Genomic DNA, 22,736 nt, shown 5'->3' with positions numbered 1-22,736 from the left:
GCAGTCTCCTCAAACCTCTTCCCTCACCTCTTGTGTCTCAGAGGCGACCCACTGCCCTCCTTCATGGAGAACACAGAAGCCATCCCATGGGGGGCCAGGTGTGTCAGCAAACCCCAAGCCTGCCTCCCTCACCCCCACCTCCTTCCAATCAGAGGCTCTGCCCCTCTCTCCTCCTCCCGCCCCTTCCTACTGCTCCCCCACACCCCCAGCCCCAACCTTCCCTTTGCTGAAATCCTTGTCAACAGGGTCAGACTCACTCTCACCTTCAAGTGCTCTACAAAACCGCCCTCGAAGCTGTCAGCCCACCCTGGCTTTTCTTACCCCACACGGATGTCTCTAAAGCAGCCCCCCCCACCCCCACCCCCGTCTGCTGTGGCCCAGTCCGCTCTCCAGGGGAGCAGCTCCCAGCAGCCAGCCCACCACTCTCCAGAGCTGCTCCTCCCACTGAGGATGAATGAAGGGACCCCTGGGTGCCCCCTGGGAGTGCACAGGGACATTGCAGCCCATGTGTTGTGCAGGAGGCTGTGGCATCAAAGGGAGGGGCCTGAGCTTGGCAAAAAAAAGCAGCCTGAGGCCAGAGGACACAGGACACTGTGGCCACCCTTGGGCTTTTGGGGAGCTGGGACCTTGGGCCCACGGTGGCAGTAGGTGTCCTGACAGGAAGAGTGCAGTGAGCCCTAGGCCCACAAACCTCCCTGAGTCTCACCTGCACCACCCAGGTGGAAAGCTCCTGGAGACAGGGAAGTTTGGTGTTTTTCTTTCGTTGGTGGGCTGAGTGATATGATCGCATTTGTGTTTGGAAGGGTGGTTCTGGCTCCAGCATGGAAGAGAATTGTCCGGGTCCTCTGTGCCCCTCCCTCCCTGCTCCTCTCCACCGGCAATGCTCACTTGCCCCCGCCCTGCCTCTCTAAAACTCCCCAAACCGTGTTTCCCTCTGTCCCCCACTTCAGCCCTGGGCCGTGAGGGTGGAGGCCAGCCAGACACCCCTCCAGGATGGGCCCAGGCTGCTCACCTTCCATTCCCTCCAGGAACTCCCCACCCCGCACAGTCTCTCTCTGATGCACCCAGTCGCCCCCACGGCCCCCTCCCCCAGTCCCCCATCCCTGCAGCCCCCTCCCTGCTGAACTCCACTTTCCTCATGTAAACATGACCATGTCACTGGCCCTCCTCCACACACTAGTAAAAGTAAACAGAAGGAGGAGTTAGATGCTTCCCACCTTCTGCAGGCTGGAGGCAAGCTGGTTATGTGGGCCCAGTTGACACTTGTGGACTCGTTCATCCAGCAAGCAGTGACCAGCCCTGTGGGGTGCACCGCAGGAGGGACGGAGCCGGTGGAGGGGGCACAGGGGGAGGAAGACGGGGCAGGATGGCCCCATGCCCTGCTGTGAGGGGAGGCAGGTGAACCCAGAGACGGTTGGTCAGTCAGCCAAGAGAGGGGCGTGGACCATCGTCCCCTCTCAGAGTGACAAAGAAGCAAAGACCCTCTAGCACAGAGTTCATTATGGGTTGACAGTAGACTGGCACAAGCTTTGTGGAAAATAAGTCGGCACTAACTGTTTACACGAACACAGGCTCACCCTCACCCAGCACTTCCACTTCTAAGAAAGCACCCTGTGGAGACCTATCTGTGAGCCCACAACTCAGGAGTCCTTCTGGAGACTGGCTGATTGCACGTTAATAAAGGGCCAGGAAAGCAAGTCACAGAACACCGACGCGCTGGAGCAAGGCCACTAGCAAGGAAGTCGGGAGAGCTCTATGTTGGCATGTGTTTTTAGCTCTGTGTGCATGCTGTGTGTAGGTAGTAGCATACAGAAGAAAGCCAGGAGTAGGGCATCCAACCCGATCTGGTGCGGGAGCCCACAGTGGGTGGCAAGGGGGGTCTCCCTTTTTCCTTGTTTAACTTTCTCACAAAAACCAGTTAGTACAACACTTCCGTAATGAGGGGAAACAGTCTGGGCTTCTAAAGGGTCTTGAGGGGCCTTGAAACCATCTCTGGGAGGAATGGAACAACCAGCCTGCTGTGCTCCCCAGCAGAGCTGCTGGCCAGGCACCCAGACACACTCCAGGAGGAGAGGCGGGGGTGGGGTGGTAACCAGCCCCGTGGGCAGCTCCTGCCACCCAGGAGGTCAGGCCCCACCTCCAGGCCCCAGAAAAGTGTCCCCCACCACAGGGTTGGGGTCCTGGGGCTCAACCCCTTCGGCCACCCCTTCCCCGAGCCCACGGTGCTGCCCCGTGGACTGTGCAGGACTGGGGAGCTGGTGGGAGGGCTGAGTTGGCGGGGGCTGGGGGAGGGAGCCCTGGCTTAGCCCGCCTGGTCGCCAACTCCTCCTGGAAAGACTATTTAGCTCTGCAGGGGCGGAGGCTCTGTCCCAAGCAGGACAGATAGACGCAGGTGACAGCCTGCCTGCCCCCACGTGGAGGCCTCCCCACGGAAGGGTGGCTCCAGGCCAGCCCCCACCCCAACTCCGCACCCTCCAGCTTGCTGGCCTCCAGCCCCGCCGCCATGGCCCGGCTCCTGCTGGTAACCCTCGGTTGCATCAGCCTCCTCCACCTGCAGCTCCCCGACGCGCTGTCTGGCTGCCAGGGCAGGAGCCCGAGGCCCGCCCAGCCCAGGTGAGTGGGCCTCAGACCAGCCCTGCCCTGGAACCAGAGTGCCTGGGGAGGCCCCCTTCTCTCCCTACTCCTTCCCATTCCCCCCACCTCCATGTTAGGGAAGATACCCCCAAATCAAGAGCCAGCCCCCCATGACTTCAGCAACCCCTGAGTAGTGCAAGAGTCCCCTCTTTCCTTGCCTCCCCAGGGCAGTCCTCGGCCCCCATGCTTGAGTGTTGCCCCCTCAACAGAGAGGTCAGCAAGGGCACCAGAGGCTGGAGGGGCCCCAAGGCCTGCCCACCTCCTCCGAAGCACTGCAGGAAGGGCTGGGGGGTGGTCACTGGACCTGAGCATAGCTACCCACAGGAGCCAGGGGAGCCCTTTGCCCAGGGAGGCCCCAGTGAATGGGGCCTGGGGCCTGGGCTCCTGAGAGAGTGGAGGAGCCGGGACCCACGCCCTGGCAGTGCTCCAGGCTGGAAGTGGGAATCCCTGGAAGGCTGTGTCCTCCGGCTTGCTTCCTCCAAATACCCTGCAGGGAGCCTCCAGCCCGGACGCCCTCCAGGAGGCTGCAGCCCCAGCACCTTGGACGGCGGCCTGAGACCGGGAAGCCACACCAGGCCCTCCAGCCACAGAGGGGTGCCAGCCTGTGCCCTGCTGTGGGTCAGCCTCTCCGGAAGGGTCGTCGCCGAAGCTCGGGCCCCCCGAGGCCCAGAGCCCCACTCCTGCGGGTGGGCTGTATGCTGGGCACCTGCCAAGTGCAGAACCTCAGCCACCGCCTGTGGCAGCTCATCGCCGCAGCCAGCCCGCGGGACCCGGCCCCCATGGACCCCCGCAGCCCTCGCAGCTATGGCTGAGGCGGGGCAGGCCATCCTCCTGCAGGCCCCAGCCAGGTGCTGTGCCCCAACCCTGGAGCTGTGGCTAAGCCCCAGCCCAGCTCAGCCCCCGGGACTCTTGCAGACAGTGGGCACGCCACAATTGGAGGGAGGGGACACAGGGGAGACCTAGTCACACACCCACCAGGTGCAGCAGCCTTGAGCAGGTTTGGACAGGTGGACACAGGTGCACATGTGGCCTCAGGCAGGTCTCTGGGCAGAGCCCAGATGCCCGGGGCTCTGTGCACGTCAGGGGTGCGCCCCCTCAGGTGGTCAGAGGTGGCCAGTGCGCTGAAGGGCTTCAGGGGGAGAAGTCTGCTGAAGGGCACGGCGGGCGTCCGTCCCGACCACGACCACACAGCACTGTCTCTGGGCGAGTGGGGGGCCAGAGGCCCAGTGGGCCCGACAGCATGGCCTTTCCTGCTCGGCCCACTGTCAAATCAAACCCAGCTTTGGGCCTGCCTGGGTGCCCGGCTCTAGGTCCTCCTACCCCTGCCCGGAGTACTGGAAGGGCAGCAAGGGGGAGGACCCCACTTCGGGCCCCAGGGCCTGCTGAGAGGCACAGGCTGTGCTGTGAGCAGAGCCTGCTGAGAGGCACAGGCTGCGGTGAAGGCCCCTGTCTGCACCCCCACCCCGCCGTGCGGAGCTTCAGAGGAAGGCTAGGGGTTTAAGAGCCATGGTGCGTTCTGGGGCAGAGCAGAGAGGAACACCCCTCCCCCTTCTCCAGGCCAGGCAGGCTGGCTTGGGGACAAGATCTCCCAGCAGAAATAGCTCGATGCAATCAGAACTGCCACCTCTGCCAGGGGTGGGATGGGGAGGGCCTACAGGGGTGGGGGCAACACAGGCTCTCTCCCCCCACCCCTGTCCTGGCTATGGTGGGACTCAGTGAAACCAGGTGTGGGGACAGCAGGAGGGTGGACCCAGTGTGACAGGAACCTGTCAGCGAGCTCCTCGAGCTCTCGTGTGTGTCCCCCAGGCGGGGCCCTTACCTGTCGGGACAACAGAACCTGTCGGGGACCCCGAGGTGCTGACACCCCAGGCCAGACGGGCAGGACCCAGGGTCTGAAAAGGCGGCCTCTTTCACTTAGCAAACCCTCACACAGCACTTAGTGTGTCCGCATTTGGCTGCATTGCCCTTTCAGCTGCCCCACGAGAAGGCACAGTCATTATCCCAACTTCAGGGGGAGAAACTGCAGCCACCGAGGTCAGGGACAAAACCATGTCCGTGCAGGGCCCACCCACAGAGCCCAAGCTCCCGGTCACGGGCAGGAGACTCCTGAAGCACCTACCTGGGCTTGCTCCTCCACCTCAGGGATCACCTGGCCAGATAAGGCACCTGTCTCCCCTAGGCCCTGGGGAAAGAGTTCAGGCTGCTCCCTGGCCTGCTGGAGCAGCCGGAGACCTCCATGCTGAGGGTGACGGGCTAAGGACTGCACAGTCCCCGGAGAGGGACCAGGCCCCTCACCCACAGGACATGCTGGTGAGGCTGGAGGAGGCCGGGGCTCCGTGAGGCTGGAACTCGTGGGCTGGCCTCAGAGCCACATGCCTGTGGTCACTGAGGGGTGTCAGCAGGGGCAGGCGGGCAGGGAGGGCAGTGAGGGGGTGGGCCAGGAGGGCCAGGCTGGGTCAGAGTCCTGGGCCTGCCTGGGGTCTGGACCTGAACAGAGGATGTTCCCTCTGCCAGGGGCGTGGCCCTGCAGGGCACCCTCCTCACTCGGCCAGGCCCCCAGCGTGGCGCCTTGGTGTCCTTGCTGAGACACCCCCAAGCTCTGGGCTGCTCCTCCTTGGAGCAGGATGGGCTGTTGACCTGAATGCATCGCTTTGTCGGGTCGTGAGGTTGTCTGCCACGAGGTCACCTGCCTCGTCAAAGCATCTCACCTGGTGTCTGCCACCCCCAGCTCCAGTCCATCCCTGGCCAGCCGACAACCTGACGCTCCCCAAAGGGGTCTGGCGGCAGCACCCGAGCCCCCCCAGCCCCCCCCACTGCCTCCTTGCAGCCCCTGCTTCTAGCCAAACCTCTTGTTAACCTAAAAAATAAAAGGCCTTTCAACGTGAGAGGCAACAAGCATTTATTTAAGATCAAAGGAGAACTAACCCCGAATGGTGGATTCCAGCATAAGCCCAAAATGTTCCTGTGAGGACACAGAGGTGGTGGGCACCGGTGAGGAGGCGGGGGGCACTCACACCGACAGCAGACGGGTTGCCGTGGGAGCAGACGCCACGACACAGGGAGGCTGCTTCTAAGTCCCGTTTAGATTCTTCAGTCCGGTAGCTGTCTGTCTGCTTCCTCGCCGTCTTTACGCACAGTTCTTTGGAACAAACAAGGTTGTTCAGTTGTTTGGAACAAACAAACAGGGTTGCTCAGGCCCAGTGCAAAGGTCAGTCTGCCCTGTGCCAACATCCAAAGGTCCGAGGCATAGGGTACGCAGGGCAGGCAGTCCCTCTGGGGTGGCAGCTCTGGCTCCATTTCTGTTGTTGTTGGCACTTCCCCCCTTTTAACCAGGGCCTTTCTTTGGAAGCTTTGAGGGTCAGTTATCAGAAAGCAGCTCTGATTCCTTTTGAAGGCGCCCTTGGTCCTCTGTGGTCAGGGGGCTCATTCTGGGCATGTCACGCCTGCCTCTGTCTCTCGTCTCCGCTCAGGCTCGGTCTCGGGGTGTCGTGCCCCACGCGGGAGGGAGAGCGGTTTTTAGGAGCATCGGGCCACACTGGGGCAGCAGGAGCATGGAGGGGAGCGGTTACCTTCACATGGAAGGACCTGCACCTGTCGTTTCCGGCAGTTTCTCCTGGGCTGTCCTAGAGACCTCCGGGGTCACCTCCGAACGCTGAGTGACGGGGGTCGGACAGAGGCCATTAGGAGATGGAGCTGCGCAGAACGAGGCTGTGGAGCCCCGAGTGTTTCCCCAAGAACAAACGAAATGCTGAATTCAACCGGGAGGGTTGGAGCTGAACCGGGCGCGGAGCCTGCGGGCAGGCGGTGAAGGCGCCGAACCACTGGGGCCGGAGGGCCAGTACGCAATCCTGTGCCCTGTGCCCAGACTGTATCCAGGTTTATCCCTGTCCTGACACCCGAGGTGTCTGACCAGGCACAGCAGGGACACCGGCCTGTTCAGCGAGGGTGCGGTCGAGAGCAAATCTGTTCTTGTAGAGCTCGAACCGTGGGGGTTTTCCCTGTCGGCTCCTGCGGTGGTGGCCGCCGCAGGCCGGGTCCTAGGAATAGCGCTTCCGACTCCCGCCGGCCGGCACCACCAGGCGCGGGGCACCCCTGACTCTGCGCGTGACCTGCCGCCTGCTCTGACCCAGGGAGCAGGTGAAAGCTGATGTCCGAGGTTCACCTCCCAGCCAGCAACCAAGGGGGAAAGGAAACAGGGACTGTTTCCAGGGGCTGCTTGGTCTCTCGTGTTCTTTTTGTGAGATACACCCGGGAGAAGGGGGGAAGGAAGCTGCGGGTCGCACAGGCCTGGTCTGGGATCCTGGGCTGGCTGCCCACAAGTGGGTGCCGCCTGCTGCGTTCCCAGCAACTTTAAACCCATTTCCTCTGCTGGTTGGGCAGTCAGGCGTTCTTCACACTGGAAAACCCGAACCCCGGAGTTGGCGCCTTTAATGTGGCCGCACATGGATTAGGGAAGCGTGCCCGAAATTCTGCAGGGACCAGGTAGGAAGGAAAGGATAAATGTTTTATTTTTTTTACAAAGGCATAATTTACCAAATTGCTGTCGGTCATAGGTAGCTTAGGAAGAAAAAACTCATATCTGGAGAACAAGAATCAGAAACCAGTGACATTTCATATAAAGAGTCACGAAATTATAACCATCTGTAGTGGTTCATTTACTCCAAGGGCATTTTGTTGCCCTTGATCTTTTTGCTAAGTTTTTTATTTTATTTTATTTATTTATTTCTAGACAGAGGGGAAGGGAGGGAGAAAGAGAGGGAGAGAAACATCGGTGTGCGAGGGCTACATCAATCTGTTGCCTCTCACACGCCCTCCACTGTGGACCTGCCCTGCAACCCAGGCCTGTGCCCCAACGGGGAATTGAACTGCTGACCTTCCGGTCACAGGCCCGTGCTCAGTCCACTGAGCCACAGCAGCCAGGGCTCGTGAACAGTTTTATGATACAGTGTTTCCTTAGAGCTCTCTGAATCTCTAGTCAATTCACTGTTACACTCTTAGAGCTACCAGAGACCTGTATTTCAGAGTACTTGTCAGGGTTTGTTTTCTATGAATCTCTCAGGGCAATCAATACACGCTGGTAGGAACAGGTTTGTTAGAACACCAGACTGAAACCGCAACTGTCTGCAAACGACAAAGGACTAAAACCCGCCGCAGGGAGAGGCCTGGTGGGAGCCCCCCCCCACACACACACACATGATGTGATTGACTGTGCGACCCACCCCACCCTTAGTGCTGCCTGGACAGGTACTTATATGAAAACTGCAGAACACGTTTTCTCAAAAAAAAAAAAAAAATCCTGCACAAACCTGCAAATTTCCTGAACCTCCTGCAACATTCATACACCTTTCGGGTTTTGTCCTATTATTTTCTTGACTTTTTAATCTTCACACAAATATAGTTTTTTGTCGCTTTTAGAGAGAGAGAAAGACGGGGAGACATTACTTGTTTGCCTTCTCACAGGCACCCCGACCAGGATCGAACCCGTAACCTGGGTATGTGCCCTGACCAGGTATCAAAACCCCGAGCTTTCTGTCTGCTTGACAATGTTCTAAGAAGCTGAGCCACGCAGCCTAGGGCTTCTTCTTTATTTTGAAACATTTTTTTAAAGTTTTTTATTTATTTATCTTTAGAGAGGAAGGGAAGGAGAGAGGGAGAGAAATATCAATGTATGGTTGCCTCCCCTGTGTCCCCTTCTGGGAACTGGCCTGCAGCCCAGGCATGTGCCCCAACTGGGAATCGAACCGCGATCCTTTGGTTCACAGGCCTGCGCTCAATCCATTGAGCTACGCCAGCCAGGGCACATTTAAAAAAATATATGTATTTATGTACTTATTAAATAATCTACTATTTTTTATTTATTTTTTAAAGATTTTATTTATTTATTTATCTTTAGAGGGGAAGGAGAGAGGGAGAGAAACATCAATGTATGGTTGTCTTTCATGTGTCCCCTGCTGGGAGTTGGCCTGCAGGGAACCCACCTGCAACCCAGGCATGTGCCCTGACTGGGAATCGAACAGCAAACATCTGATTCCCAGGCCCGCGCTCAATCCACTGAGCTACACCAGCCAGGGCCAGGGCACATTTTTTAAAGACGATTTTATGGCCCTGGCTGGTGTGGCTCAGTGGATTGAGTTCAGGCCTGCGAACCAAAGGATCCTGGTTCGATTCCCAGTCGGGGCGACTGCCTGGGTTACAGGCCAGTTCCCAGACAGGATGTATGAGAGGCAACCATACATTGATGTTTCTCTCCCTTTCTCTTTCCCTTCCCCTCTAAAGAGAAATAAATTTTTAAAATTTTTAAAAATATTTTATTTATTTATTTTTAGAGAGAAGGGAAGAGAAGGAGAAAGAGTGGGAGAGAAACATCAACGCGTGGTTGCCTATTAGGTGTCCTGTACTGGGGACCCGGCCTGCAACCCAGGCATGTGCCCTGACTGGGAATTGAACCAGCGACCCTTTGCTTCACAGGCCTGTGCCCAATCCACTGAACTATACCAGTCAGGGCAAATTTAAAAATTTTTTTAAAGTAAAAAAATATTTTATGTATTTACTTTTAGAAAGGGAAGGGAGGAAGAAAGAGAGGGAGAGAAACACCAATGTGTGGGTGCCTCTCTCCTGCCCCCTACTGGGGGCCTGGCCTGCAACCCAGGCATGTGCCCTGACTGGGTTTGCAACCGGTAACCCTTTGGTTCACAGGTGGGCCTTCGGTCCACTGAGCCGTACCAGCCAGGGCCACCCTATTTTTCATATACAGTCATTTTGTTTCGTCCTTATTAGTTTTTAGTAGTTTTATAGAAAACTGTTTTACAAATTAACTTTAGCAAGGGGATTTATACACAGTCTGCATTTTAGAAGGTCTCTCTTCTGCGCTTTCTGTGGACGGGGTTTTGGTGAGTTCCTGCATGTTCACAGTTCAAAGACACGGTAAGAGCCATGACTTTAAAGCTGAGTCTTCCAGTGTTATACTCAGACATGTCAGAATCTTATATAATTTTTGGAACATTTATGTTAGTAACGTATGTACATAAATCTAATCAAAGGCTTCATATCACTCATTTGACAATGTCTCCTGTGTAATTCCACACACCAAGTGACCTTAATTACTCTAATGTCTCTTTTTCATAAAGAGGGAACGTAAATATTTTGAGGTGTCTCAGGGGCCTCTGGAATACCTCAAACTTACTCTTTGGTCAATAAGACTTAATTTGGAATCTGATTTCAAAAAGTCTGTTAAAATATCAAAAAAGTTTAAACATTTGGTTAAAGAGATTAATCACGGGTCATTGTGGAGCAACACTCAGTGAAACAATATTTCATCATCTGTTTAACCAAAGGGAGAATAAAAGGCTTCAAAGACAATCACAGAAGGTTACATAGTTGTACGCGAAATGTTAGCTCTTTGAATATTGGGAAGTCTCAGTTCACGTAAGCAATTAAAGGCCTGGGGGTAAAGAACACAAGAGATCATTTGAATAAAACATAAAATCTTGGTTTTCCCTTTATAATTTCTTATCAAGAGCATGTCAATAGCACAGGAAAATTTTATTCTGTTAGTAGAGAAACAACACTAAGTTTTAACTTTACATAAACACAAGCTTGATACGAAAGAATCCTGTCAGTGAGGCCAGCAGGAAGCCCCTGCTCCCGATGTCCCCTCCTGCCAGTCTTCCTTCCAGGGACCGCCCGCCCCCCCCCCCCGCCCCCCGCCAGGACAGACTGTTCCATGCCCTGACTGCCCCCGGACCTGAGCAGCCCGGGCCAGGGAGGCGGTTCCCCTGGACCTGAGTGCCTGGGGTCAGGGGGACCGGTTGCTCACTGCAGACCCCACGTGGAGGCCAGCTGTAGCTGGCAGCCCTCCCCAGCCCCCTGCTGTGTGACGCTCTCCCCGGAGGGCAGTGGGGCTGGCCTGGCCAAGCAGGTCACGCAGTTTCTGCAGGGGAGCATACGTGAGCACCCTGGTAGGGGGCCAAACCCCGCCTCAGCCTGCAGGAGCCTTTGGCCCAGGTGACCCACGTCCCGTGTGAGTTTCCCTGAACAAACTCTATTCATTACCAGACAGCCTCTTCCCTTGGGCTCCCCTGCCCTGCACGAACAGAGCCGGGGCTGCAGTCAGCGGCTGTCACCGGGTGTGCCCACAAACCCTGCTCCCCACTCTGCTCCGGGCTGTCCTGGCTGCATTCTGGAGGAGCCCAGGGTCGCCAGCAACCACGGCCGTCAGCGAGCCCTGCCTCCCCGTTTCAGCGAGTGTCAGAGCAACTTTCGGAGACGGGCCACTGCCCAGAACCCCAGAGGCCTGAGGACTTGGGGGTGGCGTCCGGGTCTCACCCCCTGTCCCCACAGGTCTATGCTGGGCGTGGCAGCATTTGTCGAGAGTGGGGCAAAGCGACCAGACGCCCTGAGCAGACCAGCTGGCCAGGGCCGGGGCGGGGGGCAGAGTCTGAGCTCAGGGAGAGGGGCTGGGGCTGCCCCAGTGCTGACACATAGATTCGCTGAGGCCAGGAGGGGGGTGGGTTGTTACTCATTACCAAGGACCCAGGTCAAGGGGCCGGGTGGTGTCCAGCCACTTACATAACCTGTGAGCATATATGCAGGGCCCGGGGCCAGTGGGGCTCTTGCCCACCTGGCAGCTCGGCTCCCTCTCAGGATGAAGGTGGCTATGGTGAGTCCCCAGGCCCTGCACAGACCGGTCCCACTGGTTGCTCCCTGGTGGCCAGCTGTCCCTCGTGGAAAGGGACAGCAGCCCGAGGCCTAGGCTCCCAGTGGGCCCAGGGCTCAGGAAGGGGAGGCGCATGGGGTCTCTGCCCCTCACAGCAACACTGGGGAGCAGGCACCAAGCCGACGTGCCCCCCGCGGAGTAGGACTTGCAAAGGCTGCTGGCCGGGCAGGGGGTGGACGCGGGTGTGCTGTGCTGGGCCTCGGCTGTGCTCCAGGGCCACCTACGGCTGGCCTCAGCTGGTCTCACACCCCACCCATGGATCGGGGGTGGGGGAGAGTTTCCTCCCAGAGCTGACGTCGCGATGAAATGGGTTTAATCCCCACCCACCAGGGTGCAGACCCTTCCCTGGTCTACAGGCCCGAGGTAGACCCAGAGGCGGCCAAGGACAAGGGCAGCTTCCGCAATTACACAGTGAGCACCTCACCCGGCCCTGACCTGCATTACCCGCCCACTCAGCCCACCCCAAGCCCCAGCCCTCCCCAGAGGAGGGGACACTCTTCGAGGCAGAGGTCCAGGGCTGCACCCCCCACCTCCCCACCCCGGGAAGCCCCCGTGAGCACCCGTGAGGCCCGCCCTGGGACAGGGGAAGCAGTGGCCCCCTGGGTGCGAAGTGCAGAGCCCGGGCGCCACCTGGCTGACCCTCTGGCCTGCAGTGTGGCCCACTCCTGGACCGAGTCTTCACCACCTACAAGCTCATGCACACGCAGCAGACAGTGGACTTCGTCAGGAGGAAGGTACCTGCAGACTCCTCGGGAGGCTCCGAGAGTGGGGCTGCCCTGCCTGAGAGGCAGAGTGGGCAGAAAAAAATTGGGCCCGGTTGCTCGGGACCCTGCTGACCTTGCCCTTCCTGGCCCAGCACGCCCAGTTCATGAACTTCTCCTACAAGAAGATGACCGTCATGGAGGCTGTGGACATGCTGGACGAGCTGGTGGATGAGTCGGACCCAGATGTGGACTTCCCCAACTCCTTCCATGCCTTCCAGACCGCAGAGGGCATCCGGAAGGCCCACCCAGACAAGGGTGCGCCCCTGCCCCACCCCTCCCCACCCCTCCCCGGCTGTGGTGGGGGAGGTGCTGCCTGTACCCTGCCCAGACCTGTTCCTCCCCTTCCCTGGCCCAGCACCCCCACCAGCCCGCCCGCCCTGTTTCTCTCCTCCCAGACTGGTTCCACCTCGTAGGGCTCCTGCACGACCTGGGGAAGGTCCTGGCCCTGGCAGGGGAGCCCCAGGTGAGGGCAGGGACAGAGGGCAGTTGGCAGGGCAGGGCCGGGACAGCCTCGGCTCTGGGCTTGGGCACCCACTTGGTGGTCAAGGCCCACCCACAGCTACCTGCCCCTCCCCAGTGGGCGGTCGTTGGAGACACTTTCCCGGTTGGCTGCCGTCCCCAGGCCTCTGTGGTTTTCTGTGACTCCACCTTCCAGGACAACCCTGACCTCCAGGACCCTCGATACAGGTGCCCCCCCCCCCACCGCCGGCCCTCCCCTTCCCATGGGGGCTTCTGAGCCCTCACCCTCCCCTTCTCCCTGCAGCACGGAACTGGGCATGTACCGGCCACACTGTGGACTTGAGAACGTCCTCATGTCCTGGGGCCACGACGGTGAGGCTGAGTAGAGGCAGCAGCAGGGACAGTCCACCCACGGTGGGGGCCGCCCCTCTGGGTGCCTGGTGGTGACGCCCTCTCTCTCACAGAGTACATGTACCAGGTGATGAAGTTCAACAACTTCTCCCTGCCCGCAGAGGTAGGTGGGCGCGGGGCCGCACCGAGGGCCGAGCCCAGCCTGGCCCACGCTGGGTGTGGTCTCTCTCTGCCCCCAGGCCTTCTACATGATCCGGTTCCACTCCTTCTACCCGTGGCACACCGGGGGTGACTACCGGCAGCTGTGCAATGAGCGGGACATGGCCATGCTGCCCTGGGTGCGGGAGTTCAAGTACGGGCAAACCCGCGGGGGGCTGGGAGGGCTGGGAGGGCTGGGAGGAGGGGGTGGGGGGCTTCTCCACCGGTCACTGCCCCTTCCTCGCTGCAGCAAGTTTGACCTGTACACCAAGTGTCCCGACCTGCCAGACGTGGACAAGCTGAGGCCCTACTACCAGGGGCTCATTGACAAGTACTGTCCCGGCGTCCTGAGCTGGTGACCAGCCTGCCCGCCCTCCCAGGCCCGGCCCAGTGCTCCAGGGTGACTGCTGCTGTCAGGCACAGCGATACGCCACCCTGGCCTCTCTGGGGGACTCCAGGCCCCCACCTGTGCTCTGTGCTCCCCACCCTAGGGGCCTCTCACTTGGTGGTAATAAAGCCCTTGACTCATGGCCCTGGCCTGGTAGCTCAGTTGGTTACAGCGTCGCCCCGATGCACCAAGGTTGTGGGTTCAACCCTTGGACAGGGCACATACGAGAATCAACCAAAGAATGCATGAGTGGCTGGAACAACAAATGGGTGTTTCCCTTTCTCTCTCTCTCTCTCGCTCTAAACCAATGAAAAAAAGACCTGGACACAGCTGCGGCCTGATCTCCCTGAGCCACAGCTTGGCCGTCGGGCTGCAGGGTGGTCTGTGGGCAGGGAGGCGAGACCCTGGCCTCTTAGGAGTGTGTCCTGCTGCGCCTGTCACCGTAAACACTTTTTTCATCCTCCCAGCTCCCACGTCCAAACCTGGGGTCACCCTAGTACCCCCCTTTCTCAAAACAGTCACTAAGTCTTTTAGTTCAGCCTCCTTAAAAAACAGAACGGAACAGCTCAGCTAAAGGAAGGCACTCCAGGAACACGCAACAAGGGTTACTGGATCACTGCTGTGAACCAGCCCCACAGCACCCCCACCCGGCACCCCCACCCGGCACCCTCCCGTGCCCAGGGGCAGCCCCACCTTGGCTCAGCCAATCACCCCATTTCACGTGGTGTCATCCCCTGGGTGTGCCCCCAAGGCCACAGTTTAGCTTCCCCTCTACCCCCTAGCAGTTTATCTCTTTGAAAGAAGTAGCTCATTTGTTTCAGGGCATTTCCTTCTGTTGAAATTTGCCGATTGCAGCCTTGGCATCGATCAGTATTTCTCAGCATTTCCTGCTCACTGGTAAATAAACTCAGAGGCCCCATCTGATTCGAGTGTGGCTCGTGAGGGGCGAGAGCGCCTCATAGGCGGAGGCTCAGCAAGTGTCCGTGTCACCCAAGACCGTCCCTAACCGTGAGAGGCTAGACAGCGACCTGTGGCCGCGTGCCCCCTCCCGGCTGCTCCAGGTGCTCCTCCTCTTGCTGCTGACTGGGCACTGTTTGCGCCGCACAGGCCAGTACATGCTCCCTTGTGTTGCTCTGAGTTTGCCGGTTTGCAACGTCCTTCAGGGACGATCAGGTCGTCTGTTTTTGAGTTGTGAACATAGAGATTTCAGCACATTTACGCTTTGGAACAGCGAATTATTATCCTTCTCAGCGCTCAGACAGACCCTCCTCCCGGTCCCGTGGCTCGACCTCACCTGCCTCTGGGGAGGGCTTGCTGCCTGTCTTGCTGCCTGTCTGCCTCAGCGAGTACCCAGGCTGCTAGCTTCCTGTGTCCCGCCTAGGTTATCACAAACTTGTTGGCTTGAAACAATAGAAATTTATTCTCTCAAGTTCTGGAAGCCAAGGTGTCAACTCTGAGACCAAGGTGTCCACAGGGCTTGCTCCCCGCAGGGGCTCCCAGGGGCCTCCTTGCTTTGTCCAGCTCCCGGTGCTGCCAGCAGGCCCTGGCCACCGCCGCATCTCTCCTCCTTGTGTCTGCCTCCCTCTTACAAAGACACCTCCCTGGCATTCAGGTCCACCCCCCCGCCCCGATAATCCAGGATGATCTCAAGATCTTTAACTTCATCATATCTGCAAGATGCTTTTCCCAAATAAGTCACACTCCCAAGTTCCCAGGGTTTGGTGTGTCTAGGTCTTGGGGGCCATTTATCAGCTCACTCAGAGGCTGCCCCAGACCTGGAATCTCTCCAAGGAGCCCTGGCTTCTTTGAGTGGGAAGTGGTATTTCAAATCCACAGGTGGGGGCTGAAGACTCTGGCACCTCTTGAAACATCCAGCTCCACTCTGACCCCTCATGGAGGCCACAGGAGGCGGTGCTGCCCGCCCCACTGCCCCCTCTGCCCTGCTCAGGCTGCTGCTCGGCCACGCCCTCTTGCTCCAGTCCTGCCCGAAACCCAGCCTGGCCTCCACGCGTTCCCCGGAGCTGCTGCGTGCTGGCGTCAGGAAAGAAAGCGCTCACGGGCTTTTCGGAGACTTTGCCAAAGTTCTTCTCCTTTTTCGCTCTTCCTTTCAGAAAACTCCTACCTGCCCTGGGCCCCCCCACCCGTCACAGGGCAGCCTCTCCAGGTGGGAGCGGCTGTCCTCCACCGCCCCCTCCCAGCCTGTGAGATCCCACGGGGCAGGTGCAGGGCGGCAAGAGGACCCTCCGCGGGAGCCGCTCCCTGGCAAGTGTGGGGCGTCGGAGAGGCAGGCAGGAAAGATCGGAGCCTGGACCGGACCTGGGCAGTGGCGCCTCCGCCTTCCCCAAATCAGGGGAGGCAGGTCTTAGAGAAGGGCGGCGAGGAATGGCAGAGTCCCAGGGTTGGGGGTGGGGGTGCTCGGCGAGCTGTCCCCTGGGTCCAAAGCTGCCCTCCTGATGCCACCCCTGGGGAGGCTCCCTGTGCGGAGCAGGAGCAGTCCCCTCTGCCCCCGCCCCCTTTCTGTGCCCCTGGCAGACCCTAACCGGCCCCCTCTAAGAGGCCCAGGTTGAGGGGAGGGCGGCGGAGGCTACAGCTCCACATTCCTGCCCACCCAGGGACTGTCAGCCCTCGATGGGGGCCACAGGGCACTGGGACAGCTGCCATTCCACCGCCCTGGCCCCTCTGCCTCCCTGCCAGTGCCCTGCCTCCAGCTCGGCAGCTCGGCAGCTCGGCAGCAGCCCTCGGTTTCCACCTGTTTCCACCGCCTGGGGCTCACGCCGTGCAGCACCCTTCTCACGAGTAACAGTTCTCTGTAAATGAGCCAGTTTACCCTGAGAAAGTGGGTTGCAAGTAACAGACTTCGAGAAGTCTAGAGTTCGTTTGCAGGCCCGCTGCGGGCCGGAAGTTGGGAACACGGCGGGGACTGGAAATCTGGCGGCCATGCCCTGCAGCAGCAGCTACTACCAGCTTCTGCCACTCTGGATGGAGGAGGCGGCTGAAGGTGTGAGGATTAATACACAGAAACCTCCTTTTCTCGTGCCTCCCCCTCATTGGCTCTGCCACCGCAGCAGGAAGCAGGAGGCTCTCCTGCCCGGCAACCACTCAGCCAATGAGAGACGGTTACCACTCAGCCAATGAGGAGTCGCGACACTTCCAGCCCCACGTTTCCTCCAATGCTCCCTCTGTTTACAACAGCCCCTTTGACCGCCCCCCTTTCCTCTGTAAAAGGATGTTCCTCTGCTTTGGACTGAGGACTTGTCCGTGGTTTGCCTTGAGGTTGGTTGCCTTCTGGAATTGCAATTCTTTGTTTTCCCGGAAAAAAAAAACCATTCTGCCCAAGAAATACCTGTCTTTTTGCTTAAGGTCCACAAGGGCCAGGCTATGCGGACTATCAGCCAGCCCTAGATTCCTCTAGGCTGCTCCTGAAGGCGCAGATGGCCCACGAGCCCCGGCTGGCGTGGCCCAGTGGGTGGAGCGCCCGCCTGTGAACCCAAGGGTCAGGGCCCGTGCCTGGGTTGCGGGCCGGGTGCCTTTCCCTCTCTAAAATAAATAAATAAAATCTTTTAAAACAATCACTTAGGTGATTGAGTTTCCAGCTCAACCTGTCAGTTTTACTTGGAAATACCGATAGACAAACTATAGTCGTCCAGTCTCGGTCATTTGCAGGCATTTTCTTTCTTTTAAAGGTTGTATTTATTTTTACAGAGGGAGAAAGAGAGGGATGGAAACATCAATGTCTGGTTGCCTCTCACTTGTCCCCTGCTGGGGGCCTGGCCCACAACTCAGGTATGTGCCCTGACAGGGACTCGAACTGGCGACCCTGTGGTTTCCCTCCCAGCAGTCAAGCCACTGAGCCACTGCCATTTTTAACAAAAAAATCACTAACAAAGTGAGCCTCTCACTTCCAGGGAAACAGTGACAGCATTTGTTGCCAGTGATAACATTTAGCTTTTAAGCAAACTTTAGAAATTGGGAAAACCTGTGTGTAACATAAGCCCTGGTAGTTGGCTTTTGTAATGCACGTGCCTGACTTAAACTCTGATTGCAGCAGCTCCCATTTCAAAGGGGCAGGACTTCCAGGAGGCTCCGGCCTGAACAGACAGCCGCTGGGGGAAGGGCGGGCAGACTCACCCTACCCGGCTCCCTGTGCCGTGAGAGACGTTTGGTTTTGATGACTGCCCGTCTCAGCTGCTCATCTTTTCTCTCTCAATATCTGTCTCATGCTATAAATTCACGACAGGGTGAGCCCACAAAGCCCTAGGACTCACCTCGACACCCATAAAAGGAGCGCGCGGTCCCCCGGACCCTCCCTAGCCTTGCCTTGGGCCGCCTGGCCTGCCTTGTATACCGCAGGGCCTGGAAGGAAAAACTCTCTAGCCACCCCCGAAGTTACTAATGAAGGGCGCCTCACAAGCCTAACCACCAGAGGATCCTTTCGGCGGTAACTCTGGTTGGGAAAGGAAGATGCCGGGGGACCTGGCTTTGAGTGCCACCCAGGCAGTTCCGGCTGACAGCGTTACTACCCGTTACTACCCACAGACTGAGGCCAGCAGCTGTGTCCACTACACACCTGTGGAGTTGACGGCTTCCTCATACTTAAAGGTTTTTTGATGAGATCAGTGAACCTTTGATTGTATTAATGAATGCGATTTTTTTAAAGGCTGTATAATGGGACCAGTCGACATGTGGAAGATCTGCATAATTTTAATGAAGTAATATTTTTCGAGTGACCAATATATGATGTTCCAAGTCATGCAAGATGCACCAATGGATTTGCATGGGACCAGAAACCTCACTGGTAGCCCTGGCTGCTGCTGGGGCTCAGTGGACTGATCGCTGAGAACCAAAGTGTCACCTGTTGGATTTCCAGTCAGGGCACACGCCTGGGCTGCAGGCCAGGTCCCAGTAGGGGGCGCAGGAGAGGCAACCACACATAGATGTTTCTCTGCCTCTCTTTCTCCCTCCCTTTCCCTCTGTCTAAAAATAAATTTTAAAAAACCTTTAAAAAAAGGCTCCCTGGTATGGCTTCAAATCCCAAATTGCAACGAGTCCCAGGAAAGTACCACTTCGAGCCGTGGTGTGGTACGAGAATGTCTGTGATCTGCAGCTTTCAAAGCACCCTTCCCCCTTTCCAGCAACACGTCTGGGTGAGGCCAGATTTCCTTCACATGCTTTGACCAAACAGACATTGGAACAGACTGACCAGGTGCAGATATGAGAAGTCAGGCATTAAATATCACATTGCAAAGCCCTGGCTGGTGTAGCTCAGTGGACTGAGCGCAGGCCTGCGAACCACACGATCGCGGTTCGATTCCCAGTCAGGGCACATGCCTGGGTTGCAGGCCAGCTCCCGGCAGGGGACACACCAGAGGCAACCATACATTGATATTTCTCTCCTTCTCTCCTTCCCTTCCTCTCTAAAGATAAATAAATAAAATCTTTTAAAAATACCTGAAATAATTTGGGGACTTAAATATTTAAAAATAATAAATAAACAAATAACTATTACATTGCAAAGTCCTGATCTATACCACTCTCCTCACAGTACTTTGGGAAACGCAGTTCATTTTCATTCAAACATTTGTTATTATCAAGGCACGTTATGAATTTATTTTTATGTTTACGTGAAACTGTGGTGATTTTCTTGGCCCTGCATGGTTTTCAGGACTGTGAAGGGACCCTGGGCCAGATGACTGAGTCCCCGGGTGCCGGTCAGCTCCTTCCTGCAGGACCCTGACCTCGGTCCAGCGGGTCCACAAGGGCAGAGGAGGAGGTCACGTGGGCCTCACCACCCAAGCCAGGGGTACCCCAGCATGGCCACCCCAGAGTCCACAATGTGCACCCCTCCCACGGAGAGCAGTCAGCCAGCACGGTAGGTAGGAATTTGACACTATCACCCCTTTGGGTGTGCATTTGGACCTGCCATCCCTGTCCCCTGACGCAAGGGATGCCCATCACCCAGATAGCCTGCACGACACTGCCACCGCCCAGCGTCCTTCTTCCCAGCGAGCAACCTATGAGCCCCAAGTCAACGGCCTGATGCACGGTGGCTGGCCAGCTGAAGACTCAGCCATGGTGCCAGCTGGGCGACAGCACGCTTGTGTGTCGGGGTGCTGCAGATACAGCGTTGAGCCCTCAGTACCGCGTCCGGGAGCCATCCAGCGAGTGCGTCTCACTCTGGCCCCCAGTGGCCCGGGTGAAACTGTGGCTGCCTGTTCCGGTGACATGGTGACTCGGGGTGAGGCTGCGTCGTGGAATGTGGTTCCCAGGGAAGCAGGGCCTCCTCTGGGACGCGCAGCAGCGCTTCGCTGGAGCTGGAGGCGGCCGGCCACGTGGCTGTTCTGAGCACCTCTGCCAGTGGCAGAGCAGGCAGGGCGGGTGGGGAGGCGTGCCCTGCTGGCTTCCTCCGGGAGGGCCTGTGGTTACGCGGCTGGCGGGGGGCCACGGGACAGGCTCTGGGAGACCTCCAGAAGCCCCAAGGACCGCCAAGTTCAGTGGCCAGAGCCAGTGGAAGCCGGTGGCTCCTGCGCACACAGGACCTGGCTCAGACGCCTCCACCCCACGCAAGAAAGCCGCCCACCCGGTGGCTGTTGCAGAAACAAGCGTGGCCTCCTATTTTTCCCAAAATTTTGAGACAGTTTGTGCTACGTTCAAAGGGGTGGGTGTTCAGCCAGACCTGGAAGTGACGTGGGTGTCTCCCCACCTCCGCATGAGTGAGGGCTTTTGTGTGGAGTGTGGAATGGCCATCTCGTGGCAGTGAATTTTCGGGGGGCGGAGGGTAAGGGAGTATAAATCAGAAAGATGGATTCATCAGGGTCCTGGACACCCCAAGGGGTGGGTATCACTTGAGATCCCCCCGAAACTCCCGTGGATGGGGATCCATCTTCTCATGAGTCAGGGTGGGCTGCAGGGCGGCACCTCCTTCTACGTTTCCTCTTGGAAGCTAAAAAGGGGGAAACTTGGTGCCACCCCAGCAGCTCCCGGGGCCTGTGTTCTGGCCACTGGCCAGAATTTGAACCAGGGAGCTGGCTGGACCCACTGCTGTGTCCAGACACACTGGGACCTCCCCAGGCCCTGCTGTGGCAAGGTTTGGCTCCTGGTCAGTTTTAGTTGATTCATGGCACAGGGACATGCAAGAGAACCGTTGGCTCACTACATTATGTTCGTGCATTTACGTTTTTTCAAAGCTTGAAAAGATTGTATTAGGTCAGATCACTGAACATTTAAAATGTAAGTTCAATGAAATTTGTAAAGCAGTTAATATATTTTAGGCATTTACATTTTATTTTAAAGATTTTATTTCTTTTTAGACAGAAGAGAAGGGAGGGAGAAAGAGGGAGAGAAACAGCAATGTGTTTGCCCCTCATGCGCCCCCTGCTGGGGACCTGGCCCACAACCCAAGCATGTGCCCTGACTGGGAATTGAACCTGTGACTCCTTGGTTTGCAGCCTGTTGCTCAACCCACTGGGCCTCACCAGCCAGGGGCTGATGCAGGATTGATATCCAGAATATATAAAAAACTACAACTCAAAAACAAAGAATTGATTAAAAATGGGCAGAGGACTTGAATAGACATTTCTTCAAAGATACACTAGTGGCCAGCAAGCACATGAGAAGTTGCTCAACACCTTTAGTCACTGGGCAAAGGCAAATCAAAGCAACCACGAGATACTGTTTCATGCCCGGTAGGATGGCTGTTACAAAGAAGGGAAAATCGGTGCAGTGCAGCTGTGGAGAAAGTGGAAATACTGCCTGAGGAAACGTAAAGGGGGCCCCTGTGTGCAGAACTGTTTGGTGAGTCCTCGAAGGTGAACCCAGAGTTGTCTCGGGATCCTGTCATCCCATTCCTAGGCGCCAGCCAATCCAAACTGCACACCCATGTCCATAGGAAAGGTTTCTGCACCAGCCAAAAGCTGGGAACACCCCAGGTGCCCCTGGTGCATAAATGCATAAGCCAGGTGGGGTGCACACACACAGTGCAATGTCACCAGCCACGAAAAGGCATGAAGTTCCGATACATGGGTTTACGGGAATGTGCCTTAAAAACACCGAGCTCTGTGAAAGAAGCCAGCTACGAGCATAAACTGTGTAACTGTACTCATATAGGGCATCCAGAATAGGCACCTCTATAGAAACAGAAGTCACGGTAGTGGTTGCCGAGGGTGTGGCGTGGGCAGGGTTACGAAATGCCAGCTAAGGTGAGAGGGGTTTCTTCTGGAGGTGACGAAAAGGTTTTAAACTTGACCGCAGTGACAGATGCGCCACTCTGTGAATCGACAAAAGCTGCTGAACTGTGTGCTTTAACTGGGTGAGTTCCATGGCATGTGAATTACATCTCAGGAGAGCTGTTACAGAAAACAAAACAACGCTGCAAAAGAGAAATTCACCGACTGACTTTAACTTTGAATTTTGGGTGTATTGTTGTCCTAAACCAAAAGTCATCTTCCAGATCACTCACTCCAGGTGTCAGCACTTTGAAGCCACCTGCAAGCTCAGGTCACAGGTTCACTGGAGTCATGAGTGGCTGTGGGCACAGGCTGAACATGTAGCTCCGTCCGCCCGGGTTGGTCAGAGGGAGTCATTGACACGGCAAGGAGCTGGGCCTGATGGCGAGCTGCCCAGGGCTCTGCGGGCAAGCATGGGGGGAGAGGGAAGGCTGAGCTAAGTGCCCACGGAGGTCAGCAGCCTGACTGACCCCAAAAGAAAGCCTGGACAGCGCCCTCTTCTGCCCAGATCCAGGCCCCAGCACCCCTCCCTCCCTGGCTCCTTGGGTAGCCTTTTAGCCTCTCAGGCCTTCCCTTGCTGAGTGGTACCCAGTGCTCTCCTGACCTGTCCCCCAAGCTGCTCTAACCACCTCCCCAGCTCTCCTTCACTCCCTTCCCAGTGCTCTGGGTTTTCCATTCTTCCCCGAGATGAGGAGGCTGAAGCAGGAAAGATGGCAGGGGTCAAGTTCTGCTGAGTTCTCTGGCCCTCCGATGGATCCAGGCCCCATGTTCTGGGACTGTGCTGAACGCCTTCACGTGTGGATTTGACAAGCTGCCAGGCTGAGGCTCAGGGGCTCGGGCAGGGCCAGGGTAGGTTCCCCACGTTACAGAGGGGAACACTGAGGGCAGGAGAGCAAAGGCACCCAAGAAGCCAGGTCAGCGACAGGTGGACAGCACCTGGGCTGTGTCCACTGCCAGAGACACCGTCCCCAGGCTCCCCAGCGGGAAGAAACGCCAGGTACACA

General features: G+C 57.4%; 2 protein-coding genes across 2 annotated transcripts; both read left to right on the top strand.

Annotated features, from left to right (window-relative positions):
• The first annotated feature begins 2,343 nt into the window (after positions 1-2,343).
• Positions 2,344-4,032, top strand: ADM2 (adrenomedullin 2). Its single transcript, XM_037048921.1, has 2 exons — positions 2,344-2,613; positions 3,128-4,032. The coding sequence occupies exons 1-2, from the start codon at positions 2,504-2,506 to the stop codon at positions 3,444-3,446; spliced, it is 429 nt and encodes a 142-aa protein (XP_036904816.1). The 5' UTR covers positions 2,344-2,503; the 3' UTR covers positions 3,447-4,032.
• Positions 4,033-11,180: 7,148 nt separating this feature from the next.
• On the top strand, positions 11,181-13,658 carry MIOX (myo-inositol oxygenase). The gene is made up of 10 exons (XM_037048907.1): positions 11,181-11,293; positions 11,681-11,761; positions 12,004-12,084; positions 12,207-12,369; positions 12,510-12,577; positions 12,692-12,801; positions 12,878-12,945; positions 13,038-13,087; positions 13,164-13,276; positions 13,373-13,658. Exons 1-10 carry the CDS (start codon positions 11,279-11,281, stop codon positions 13,479-13,481), a joined length of 858 nt encoding a protein of 285 aa, XP_036904802.1. The 5' UTR covers positions 11,181-11,278; the 3' UTR covers positions 13,482-13,658.
• Positions 13,659-22,736: the final 9,078 nt, after the last annotated feature.

The sequence above is a fragment of the Sturnira hondurensis genome, unplaced genomic scaffold, assembly GCF_014824575.4.
Source record: "Sturnira hondurensis isolate 20B ecotype Veracruz unplaced genomic scaffold, ASM1482457v3 Scaffold0000780, whole genome shotgun sequence".
In the NCBI taxonomy this organism is placed as follows: Eukaryota; Metazoa; Chordata; class Mammalia; order Chiroptera; family Phyllostomidae; genus Sturnira; species Sturnira hondurensis.
This window is presented reverse-complemented; position numbering and strand designations above follow the sequence as displayed.